The sequence below is a fragment of the Nannospalax galili genome, unplaced genomic scaffold, assembly GCF_000622305.1.
Source record: "Nannospalax galili isolate Female #2095 unplaced genomic scaffold, S.galili_v1.0 scaffold235, whole genome shotgun sequence".
Lineage (NCBI taxonomy): Eukaryota > Metazoa > Chordata > Mammalia > Rodentia > Spalacidae > Nannospalax > Nannospalax galili.
Window position 1 is genome coordinate 5680191 of NW_008338118.1, and position 11929 is coordinate 5692119.

General features: G+C 40.3%; 1 protein-coding gene across 2 annotated transcripts in view; it reads right to left on the reverse strand.

The window, feature by feature from the left end:
* Nucleotides 1-11203, reverse strand: part of Mocs2 (molybdenum cofactor synthesis 2) — a 30830-nt gene extending 19627 nt beyond the window's left edge. The window contains exons 1-7 of one of the 2 annotated variants that reach the window (XM_008832941.3): nt 11181-11203; nt 10165-10286; nt 9069-9213; nt 5929-6056; nt 5217-5367; nt 4260-4383; nt 2329-2705 (exon numbers count right to left, since the gene is read on the reverse strand). In XM_008832941.3, the coding sequence (XP_008831163.1) occupies nt 2637-2705; nt 4260-4383; nt 5217-5367; nt 5929-6056; nt 9069-9166 (570 nt within the window). In that variant the 5' untranslated portion in view covers nt 9167-9213; nt 10165-10286; nt 11181-11203 and the 3' untranslated portion in view covers nt 2329-2636. Of the gene's footprint in view, nt 1-2328; nt 2706-4259; nt 4384-5216; nt 5368-5928; nt 6057-9068; nt 9214-10164; nt 10287-11180 lie in introns of those variants that run through there. The other variant, XM_029563459.1, reaches the window with a different exon arrangement.
* Between the last annotated feature and the right edge of the window lie 726 nt (nt 11204-11929).

Sequence of the window (11929 nt, forward strand, 5' to 3'; positions counted from 1 at the left end):
TGTGCTGTATAGGCTTCCGGTTTTCCTAAAGTGGAAGACAAAGTCTTAAAATGATTACCAGGCTGACTTTGAACTCTCTGTGTAGCCAAGGATGGCCTTGAACTTCTGATCCTCCAGTCTCTAGCTCTTGATTGCTGAGATTACAGATGTGTCTACCACATCCTGTTTATGTGGCACTGTGGCTCAAACACAGGTCTTTGAACGTGGGAGGCAAGTCCGGTTTTCCTAAAGTGGAAGACAAAGTCTTAAAATGATTACCAGGCTGACTTTGAACTCTCTGTGTAGCCAAGGATGGCCTTGAACTTCTGATCCTCCAGTCTCTAGCTCTTGATTGCTGAGATTACAGATGTGTCTACCACATCCTGTTTATGTGGCACTGTGGCTCAAACACAGGTCTTTGAACGTGGGAGGCAAGCACTCCACCAACTGGGCCACATGCTCTGTCTTCTGTCACTTTTGCCCTCACTCAGCTCCAGCTCTCAGGGACCCAGGCACTTCCTGTCTCTGGGACTGGCAGTCCCTGCTCTGTGTCCCAGATGCTTTCCTTCAGATATCCACATAGCTTGCTCACTCACCTGTTTCACATCTCTATTTAAGTATCACCTTATGAAGGAGGTCATCTCTACCTGCCAGGACTCAACAGACAACAGATTGCACTTCACATCCAGATCCTTTCTAGAGAAGAGTGGGAAGGTACAGGAGGTATCTGAAGACCACAAGGATAGGTCGTGACTCCCAAGGCTATTATGGGTTACATTGTGGGGAGAGTTGTCACCACCTAAGACCAGCTGGGGAGGGGAGGAAGCTGTTACAGCATCCATGATTGGGGGGAGGGGGTGGGGTTGAAAATGTAGCACAGTTGGTTGAGTGCTTGCATAGCCTCCACACAGCTAGTTCAAGGTCAGCCTGGGCTACATGAACCTGGTCTCTAAAATAAAAGGAAGAGGATGCTGTGAAGAAAGGGCAACCTTGTGGGGCTGAGGGCTTTGAGAACAGGATGTAGCCAGTCCAGGTGCTTTCTTTCTTGTACTGCTTTTCCTGAGAGCCCCCTTTTGACCAAACTCATAGAAGCCAGAGGTCAAGGGGTTTGGGAGATGCAGTCCCTGCATGGCAGCCTGTTAGGACACAGATCTGGGTGAAGCAGGGTGGGGAGTGGAAGGACGGAGGGAGATGCCCAGGTCACCCCCACTGAGCACACTATTTAAACATCATTCCACCTCACATCCATCTCTTTCCTGCTTATTTTTCTCTTCTTTATTGCCTTCTAAAATGCCCAACATTTTTTTCTTTCTCCATTGAATTATGAGTTCTACAAGGATAAGGATTTTGACTATTTTGTTCACAAATGCATCCCCAATGCCCAGCCTGGTACCAGATGTATTGTAAGTGCTCAATAAATATATGACAGAGGAATGATGATTCCAAGGGGGGCAGTTGGGGAGGGGCAAGTGAGCACAAACAAGGCCTGGGGTCGCTTCCTATAGCCAAAGTCTCTGGGTTTAACCTTGGAAATTGCCATCCATGATGGAGAAAGAATGCATTCTTGTTCAGGTAATTGATAGTAACTGATGGTAATTTCGAGTAATTAAACACTAATTAATTCAAAAAATTTTTTAAAATTAAAAAAAAAAGAAAACAACATAACCATCACATTATATAACTTAAATACAATTTTTATTTTTGAAATATTTTATTTTTAAAGCTGAAAATTTTTCTCAAAAAAACCTGTATGGAACTTGTATACTCAAATCTGCTAAAATAGCATATAGATTGGCCAATCAAAAACAGGATCATTCTTTAATATAAAAATCTTGCAGAAAATTTAACGTCTTTAGTAATTACTGTACAAATGTTATACAAGCATCCAAAAGAAAACTATCTGAAAATGCTTTAATAAATTTCTTACATTAATTTCCTTAAATAATTGATGGTCAAATTCTGAACATCAGACACCATTTTAACACAAACCACCTTGCCACCTTGCTGCTAATTAGTTTTGCAACAATTTTATACTATTTGGTATATTCACAAGAATAGTAATAACTGACAGCATACAAAAAGCTTTATGCTACAATTATAGATTCCATTAGAGAGCTCTCCAAAATATAAAATACCTTAGTTAGTAACACTAAATAAAACAAAAAAGAGAAAAAAAAAAAAAAAAAAAAAAAATCTCGGAATAAACCTGACCAAAGACCTTAAAGAGCTCTATTTAAATTATGTAAAATATATAATATCAAAACTGTCTGATAATGACTTGCCAGTTCTGCCAATATTTCTGTAATATATCTCTGATAACAATACTGTCAATATACTGGGGAATGAGAGGGCTTTCTGAGACAGCTAAGGTTAGTAAGGCCATTGCTCAATGTGAGTTAAATCAGGAATTAGCCACAGGACAGGTGTACCAGACATCTTACCTCACATCTAAATTAATCCATTTCCTCCCTTCTCTAGTCCCAGAATAACCCCTCATCCTATGTGCCCATGCATTTTGCTTTCTTTTTCTCCATTTGTGTAACCTAAGAGATTGTGTTTTAATAAATGATCTTAATTTGTGGAGAAGAAAAATCAAAATGTGATTAATGATAAAAGTTTCTCAAATTTTGGATTCAGTGCACTAAACATGTAAGTGATTAATCCCTGGCTGCCCAGAAGCATTCTTTGTTTCTTTTCCAAGATGATGATGATTCTTCATATATTTCCTAAAAAAACAGAACCATAACAGGTATTCAAAATGGATAGTTTTAAAAAATGAAAACTACAGCTTGAATAAATCACACAAATGAGTACGACATCTACTTCTACCTACGCCTTTTAGCAATCTAATCATCATTTTCATGAGGCACCGAGAGTGTGCCAATGAATACACGCACCCAATCCTTAAGGATTCCAACTCCACCTTGAAAACTGATGGGCCAGAAGCGATATGAAGAAGCCACTACAGAGAAGAAATAATTCCATTTGGCATGAAAAGTCACATCAAGGTTTGGGTTATGCAGAAAATGGAAAGTCTAGCTTTAAACATCTTTTCTTTCTAAAGTCAACTATGCCATGACATTGCTTTAGGGCGGATGGGTATTTCCAGCAGCTGTGCATTAAATGAGCACTGCAGAAGTGTCTCTAAATAGACGGAGCTGTAGTCTGGCACGAACTTCTCTGTGAAGTACCCTCCTGCCTGCCTGCCACCTCTTTCCCTACATCTTAGATGATCTTCTAGCACAGATGAAGCAAAGAATCAGACTAAATTCAGACAAGTGTGAAGAAGATTATCTCTCCCAACACTAGTCAGATTCCACTTCTGGAGCCCACAATGAATATCAGGTTTTATTCAGAAAGTATGATCACTCAGTTCAAAGTTCTATTTGCTCATCTTTCCCACTGCATGAGGCTGGCCACCCCTACAAGGACAACAGGCTTACCCTTTTTAGCCCTGGCCCTCCCACCTCATCTGATCTACTAGCCACACTGCTGAGGGTGGAATTCTGGGCTTAGATATGTAATTACATGTTTCCAAAGCAGAACTGTCCCATAGATAATACCGTTATATTAGGGGAGAAGTTAGGGGCGTTCACCCTTCTGAAGGCTCTATCTCAATCAGACAATTACTTGCTTTTTGCTCAGCTTGACCTATTGGCAGAAAACAAGCCAGAATGTCCTATTTGTTATTTTGTTTGAGATTTTATTGCTTTGTTTTGTTTTGAGAAAAAGTCTTTCTATATAGCATAGGATAAAACTTTGCAAACCTCCCACTTCAGTCTCCCAGTGCTGAGATTAGCTGTCTGGTGCCTGTTTGTTTTTAAATCCATTCACTATGCTTTTTCTCAGACACAGCAATAGCTCACACCCCACCTCTAAAACAAACCATTAGGAAAAAGCAATTTTGCTTTGAAGAATTCTATTTTAGCCAGTGACTAACTAGCCAATATCATTCCCCTTTTCCAAAACTAGTTGAATGGAATCCTAACCCAAGAGAAATTCTTTATGAACCACAGGAAGAGTGCAGATTAGGGTATCTAACTGCTAGCGCTTATTAGACCTACTTGGTGCCATGCGTTCTTTGGGGCATATATTTTTCATGGTTAAACTTGGAAAGGAGTCATTAAATAAATGTACTACTTCACATATGAAGAAAACGAGATTCTAAAGGTAAGTAGGCATAGGAAACCAAATCTATATACTTAATTCCCATCTTGTATCTAAGAAATTCTGAGAAAAATCATGTCCACATGGCAAAATGAGATATTTTCTTAACTTACCTTTTTCCATATGGGCACCTTGGCTTTTAAAGAATCAATGGCAAAGCTCACAGCTTCAAGGGATGCTGCCCTGTGCGGTGAGGACACAGCAATAATTGTGCTTGCTTCTGACACTGGGACCAAGCTTGAACAGGATGATGAAAAAAAAAAATTACCATCATGTAAAACTCTAGCTATACATTAGAACTATACTGTAATTATTTAAACATCAGTTTAATTAGAAAACAATAATCCATCTCTGTTAAATTCAGCAGAGGCGATGCCAAGGCTGATGTGGTGGCCAGGTAGTTAGCATCTGTCCACAAAACTTCTTTGACTAAGAAGAAAAGGTCCTCTCTCTGATTCAACAAACATCTGATTCAAACACAGCACAGTACAAAATGGTACCTAAAGATATACAAAAGCTACTGTATACATAAAACTTAGAATTAAAAATAAAAGCAATTAATCTTAACCAATAAGATAATACAGCAAGATTACTGGTTATAAATAAAAGTATAGGTAATAACAAAATAATGACAAATGTATTAATTGCTGGTTTCTTTTAAAATCCTAGAAAGCTATTCTTTTTAGTAGTTACAAAAAACTATTTTTAATGACTTCAGATCTATAGCTAACTTTCAACATACACTAACTAGATCCAGAGCATATAACAACTCTCCAAAGGCCTCAAGAACCCAAGCAGACATTTGCCCAAGCACTGAGGCCCAGGACCTGAAGGTCTTGTTTGAGTTGCAGTTCATTACAGCAAAACAGGCCACGAGGGCTCTCCTAAAGTTGCAACCTAGCAAGCAGCCAGTTTAAGTACTGGGGCCCTCTCCATCATCCTCCAGAGAGAGAGCGCAAACCTTCTTTTCATGGTAACACAGGATTCCTAAGAAAGAGTCTGGAATCAGGATCAGGACACAGATGAAAAGCAACTGTAGTTAACATGCAAACCGGTACAGGAAATCATACCCAAGTCGATGGAACACTGCTATGTGTTTGATTGGCCATTTCTGTCTAATGTCACTACAAATCTTTCTGATTTCATTTTCTGCCATCGGTACATATGCTTCATATTCTAAACTAATGACTTTTTTGCCTTCAAAGTTATTTCTTGTAGTCCCTAAAAAACAAACAAACAAATCATATAATTAAATAAGAGTTTCCCTACAAAAGAAATTCTGTATTAGAGAAAGTAAAGATTATGACTTATAAACAAGCAGCATACCATTTATCTAAAAATGACTTTGAAATTTTCTAAAGGCACAACTAGATTAGGAAAACAAAAGAAAATTAAATCAAAGATGATAGAAAATAGCAAAGAGTAAGCAAGCCCACTGAAAGCCTTCACAACACAAGCTATAATCTCCTTCTAACAACAGTGTTTGATACTTAAAAGCAAAGTATTTATGTTCCTGCTATTATCAAAAAATATATCTTTACCTCAAAATTTAGAAAACACAAACTATCCTCTCAGTGATGGCTTTTAGTGTGACTTCATTTTGATTTAATATAGGTTGTTACTGGAAAAGTTCCCAAGATGAAACTAGGATGCTCTTGTCTACTCTCCTGTAATCTTGGTTTGCTCCATACCATAGGTCCTTGGACTGTTGATGCTGAACATGGCACTCACTAATTTCTATCACTGTGTAAACAGTAGATACTGAGAAAATCAGAAACTTACCTATGAATAGGGATACTGCACCACAAAGTGGCGATATCACCAACTGTGAGATTTCATCTACTGAAAGTTTCTCAGCTGTGAATTTTATTATATCTTTAGGTTTCTCTTCAACCTCATTCATATCTCTCCTGGAAATAAGATATCAATATACCTGAGTAAGAATGTTAGAAGTACATCACTCAACTTACATGTCTACTTTTCCTATATTGGAAGTGGGAGGAGGCAGGATTTGATTTGAGTGATAAAATGTAAGTCCAAAATTGTATCAAGCTAATATATCCACTAATATCCCTATTGAATCCAGCATTATATATAAAAGAATTCTACATGAGCATGATCACTAACATGCAATCCATCTCATGCGTCAGTCTACCAAAGTCTGTAATTGCTGTTCACTTCTCTTATCACTGGGCATCATCACTTCCACCTGTGTGACATCACTGTTAACTACTATGTAACCAGGCCTCACCCCTAGAACTGACTTTTCCTTTATCCAGACAGGAGCCAAGGAGAAGGGAAGTGGTGGTGATTCCATGGGAACTAGTATCCCTTCACGATTTGGCTCAAGCCTAGCTAAATCATGGAGGAAATAAGGGCATTCCAGTTCCTCAGGTGCTGGGCAAAGTCCACAGCAATTAATTTTTCATTTATTCAATAAACAGTATTACACAATGACTAAGGACCAGAGACTACCCTAGGCACTAGCTAGAGATCAGGGAACAAAAAGCACAGGCTCCAGCTTCTGTCCTTAGAGCACTTGTATGTGAACAGGAGAAGGAAACCAATAAAGAACTGCAGGGCCAGCAAGATGGCTCAGCACGTAAATCCCAACCACCTGAGCTCAATCCCTGGGACGCACATGGTGGGAGACAAAGAAGTCACACAAATAGTTCTCTGACCTCCACATGTGTGCCATGGCTCACACACATGTAACGCACACGCACACACATACAAAATGTAAACAATTTTTTTTAAAAAAGGATCACGAGCCCACCCACATTGAGATAGCTTACAAAAATAAACCAATTTTCTGAGAGGTTGCAGGGGCTACTGGAGATAAAGGGATCCCAAAGGGCTCTCAAAAGCAGTAATATTTAATGTTGAGACTGAAAAGATAAGTAACCATGTGAAGAACTGAGGGCAAGACCTCACACAGAGAGTGGCAAATGTGAAGATCTGGAATAAGAAAGAACACAATGTACTCGGAACCTATGAGGAGACTAAGCACAAGAGCAAAGGAAAGAGTCTGGCCTGAGGCCGGACCAGTAAGTAGGACTCTGCAGGCCATGGGAAATATAATTAGAAATCCTGTGGCATTTCATTTGAATAGAAAAATGAAAGAAGTCTCAGAAAAGTTGTTAAAGACTTGTTCAAAATGCTGAAACACCAATAAGTTTCAATAAACCCAATGTCTCTCTGTCTCCAACTACTAAAACAAACAAACAAAAAGACAATTACTTATTTACCATTGGCTTCCAGAATGCCTGACTTTCCGTACGTGCCAGCTGTACTGCTTACACTTTCTATACCCTTTTCTTGCAATAAGACAGAAATAACCCAAAAAGGGTCAGCTATGAACTTCCAAACAGACTGAGTTCCCACATTTCACATCTCTGATTATACAAGACTACTCAAACCTACCAGGCAGATTCTAAAACTACCTAAGACAAATCAGGACAAACACACTCAAAACTCAAACACTACACAATGCTACTGAGCAATCTTTCTCATCTTTCCAAATAGCTGTAAACACATACACACACACCCCTTTAACAGCAGTGTATTGTTTCTGAATAAATTCCAAACTCTGAAAAACAACATGTTCAAACTTCCTGAGATTATGATGGTGAAATGCTAACCATAGAATCAAATAAAAATGAGAGACATCTCTAACAAGGAATCCTGTGTCTAGACAGCAGGACTGAGAAACTCCCCTACATGTAGCTATGCTGGGCATCTGCTATACAGGCCCACTCTTTATTTTCAGTGGCGTAGCCCTTCAGGAAAGTGGGGGAGGGTGAAAAATTAAACAGACATCATTGGCTCTTCTTTAACGGAGTCATGGTTTTGCCATAGTAGGCTATTTATTGTTGGTTTTAGAAAAATCCTAAGGTTACTGGTGTTATTTTTAGCTTGAGTTTTTAATCAGGAATGACTTCATTTGTAGTTTACTGATTTTTCAATACATTCTGGGTATCCATACTTAAAGGAAATTTGATCTCTCCAAAGTATCCTGAAGAATATTCATTACTCAAGTGTGGACTAAGCTGCCTGGAAAGACAGAACCAGAGAGGGGGTGCAGGGCAGCTGGTCCTTTGTACCTGGACAATGGCCAACCTTCCTTTCAGGGACAGTGATCTTTGAACTTTCTACTTGTACAATTTCTCTACGCCCAAGAAAGCTATTATCAAGTATTAGTAAATATATTTGTTAAAAAGTTAAAAGTCACATTACTAATATGAATTCAAATTTTGGTTCTAATGAGACCAAAAGCAAATTTCTGGTATATATATATGTACACATTTGTGTGTGTGAACATGTGTGCACATTTATATGGAGGTCAGAGGTCAACATCAGTGTTCCTCATCACTCCCTACCTTATTTTGGGGGACAGAATATCTTGCTGAATCTAGAGCTCACTAACCAGCTGACCAGCAAGGCCCAGGAATCCACCTGTCTGCATCCCAACACTGGGATAAAAGGTGTGTGCTCTCACCCCTGGCTTTTACATGGGTGCTAGAGCTTGAACCCAAATTATCATGTTTACATGGCAAACAATTTACCAAATGAGCCGATCTCTCTAGCTTACAAAGGCGTTTTTTTTTAAGCTTCTCCAAATGTTTCCCCATAAGCAAAATGTGGATATAGAGCTCACATCTAGCTCTGTGTCAGACATGTACATAATAAGACCTCAATAAGCACATTAAATGAAAATGAAATAATGAAATAAAATGAACACATCAAGCTGATACTAAACTGCTTACAGTAGAAGTGATGCAGAGGTGGCAGGAGGTTGTCATCAGGGCAGCTGCACCAATAGTCAAGGACTTGTGCAGACAGGCTTACAAAGAAAACCACACAAGATACCATCTGTACAATCCTCCTCCACAAAACTGGCTAGAAAGATAAATTCCACATACCTAGGGGACTCCGAAGCACTAGCCTCCACTGATTGGAGGGATAATGGCAACTTCATCTCCTGACTGAAGCAGGAGTTGCTGATCTCCAAGCTCGACATACTCTTGACGAACAGCAAATATTACCTGATTTCTAACATGAGCCAATCTGAAGGAGAAAAAATCTGATTAGAAGTTTCATGGTGGAATACACCTCACATCTCTTCACCCATACCAAGTCACCTGCAAAGCAGCGCCTATGAGTTGCTAAGCTAGTTCATGCTCTGTAGAGGATGAATCTCCTGAAAACAGACCTGATTATGAAAACACATTGAAGGCAGAGGCAGGCGGATCTCTGTGAGTTCAAGGCCAGCCTGGTCTACATAGTGAGTTCCAGGACAGCTGGACCCTGTCTCAAAAAGACTGAGAAAAAAAAAATAGTGTACTTTTGGAGCTAGAGAGATGTCCATAGTTAAGAGCATTGGCTACTCTTGCAGAGGACTCACTCGGGTTTGGTTCCCAGCAAGCACCCACTGGTCAGCTAACAACCATCTATAACTCCAGTTCCAGGGGATCCAACACCCTCTTCTGTCCTCCTTAGCATTATGCACATGAGTGGACTTACATACATGTAGGTAAAACACACATAAAGTAAAAATAAATTAAAAAAATTTTTAAATGTGCATTTTAAACTTTTTGTCCTGCCTCTGCCTCCCGAGTGCTGGGATTAAAGGCATGTGACACCATGCCTGGCTAAAAGTACACATTTTTAAATATTTAAAAATTTTTTCACTTTAGGTTAGAAAATACAAACCTACATTTTCAATGTCTTGCAAATTACAAAAAGATTGTAAGTTATATAAACATGTCTGTCTGCCTAGGAGTATCCTACTTTACTATCATTTTAGTAAATTAATTGTAATATCCTTTATGGTAATTGGACATCTCTAAATACCAGAGTTTAAGATTTCTAGAATAGTTCAAGAAAAATACAACTAGTAATCTTTTTTGACATTAAGCATGGACATCAAGTTTAATCTTTTTACAACTTGTATATCATTTACACATTTTTGAAATAGTAAAGTGTTCATCATATGCATTCTGCAACAATTTTAACTACCCAGGATGTCGAGCTTCTATCTCTTTCCACAGCTGCAATGCTTTTATTTCTTGTGGCACAGAAATGGTCTCTGAATGAACTCCTGCTATTTCAGCACTTTTTGCAAAATACAACACTTCAATCTGAAAGGAAAGAAAATAGTTGTAATAAATCACACTTAGCTGTTTTACATTTTTCCAAAGTAAGTGGTCATAAAAATTCAATATATCTAAAAGTTCATATTTTGAGAAACATTTAAACACAATTCTAATTCCTGCATGCTTTTTAGATATATCAAACTTTTGTGCTGTCTTTAAAATCCTAGTACATTTCTTTAGAAAACAACTTATGTGTGACTTAAACTGACATACAATTGACTCTCCCAGGAACAATCCATGTCTGAGTCAAGAGATGAATTACACAAGTAAAACTGACGATCAACTCATCCAAAAATCTGCTTTCATTTCAGTGGTGAAATGACCTTTGATTCCCGTCTACATTGCATGGGCTCCAGCATAAGGATTAAGTTATGCAACATACAAAACCTGACACTCAGAAAAGGAAATGGGTTTAAAATACAGGATAAACGGGTACTTCCTAAGACAAACTTGTGCAATCAGCCTGGGAACTAAAGGCTCTGACCAAGCAAGATGGCCCAGCTGTCACTTAGAACATACTCTCTACGGAATATTCACCACCGGGTCTGCAAATTGTCTAGGGTCTGTAGATCCACAGTGATTCACAATTCCCCGCAATCATTCTTAATGAGGTGCATTTGAATAATGTGAAAGGGCCAAAAACTGCCCAGGATGCTTCGGAAGGGAGCGGGTCCCGCAGGCCGGAACCTGGACAGCGGAGTTCGGGGGACGAGCTGACTTCGGCGGGGCAGGGGGAGCGCCCGGGGCGCGCAGAGGCGTCCAGCGGTAGCCCCGGGACGCGAGCCCGGCGGAATGCGGAGGAAGGGCGGCCGGAGCGGAGCCGGCTGTGCTGAAGAGCCCGGTGCCCAGATCAGCTCGACCCGCGCAGCCAATGCTTACCTGGCACCGCGGTACCATCTCGATACGCTCTAGGGAGCGGATTACCCCAATTGTGACTCGGACGACTCAGGGCGCAGGCGCCACCGGATGCTCCACCCACCGCCCTGACCCGATCCTGGTCGCGGTCACCGAGCTTGCGCGCATGCCCAGTTCCGCCCCGTTGGTCCCCTACCACAGGCCACCGGTGTCCCGGAAGTTCGCGCTGCGGACTGCTGAACGGAAAACCCTTCTGGTAGCGGAGCGTCTGGGGCGCGGGTGAGAGCGAGCAGTCTGTGGAGGTGGAAAGGTCTCCCCGGACGCCGCAGGCCTAGCTGGGGACCCGACCTTTCCCATGAGCTCGCCTCTCCTGTCTCCAGCCTGTGTAGGATTCGTGTTCCTTAAAGACAGAACATCGAGGCTGGCGTGGTGGCGCTCGTCTTTAATCCCAGAGGAAGGCAGAGGCAGGCGGATCTGAGTTCGAGGCCAGCCTGGTCTACGTAGTGAGTTCCAGGACAGCTGGGGCTACAGGGAGACCCTGTCTCAAAAAGACCTGTATATATATATATATATATATATGAGAACATTTTTGTTAGGCTATTACATTGGGACTATTGCTTTGTTTCATTTCTGTGTTACTACTGAGGTGAATCTTTTTATGTTTTTATTCACCTCTTGTACTTCTCTTGAGTTTCTATTCATTTCTTTTATTCATTACCTGCAGCATTATCATGCCAGCATTAATTACAGTTATACCTGAATAAATAGCCTGA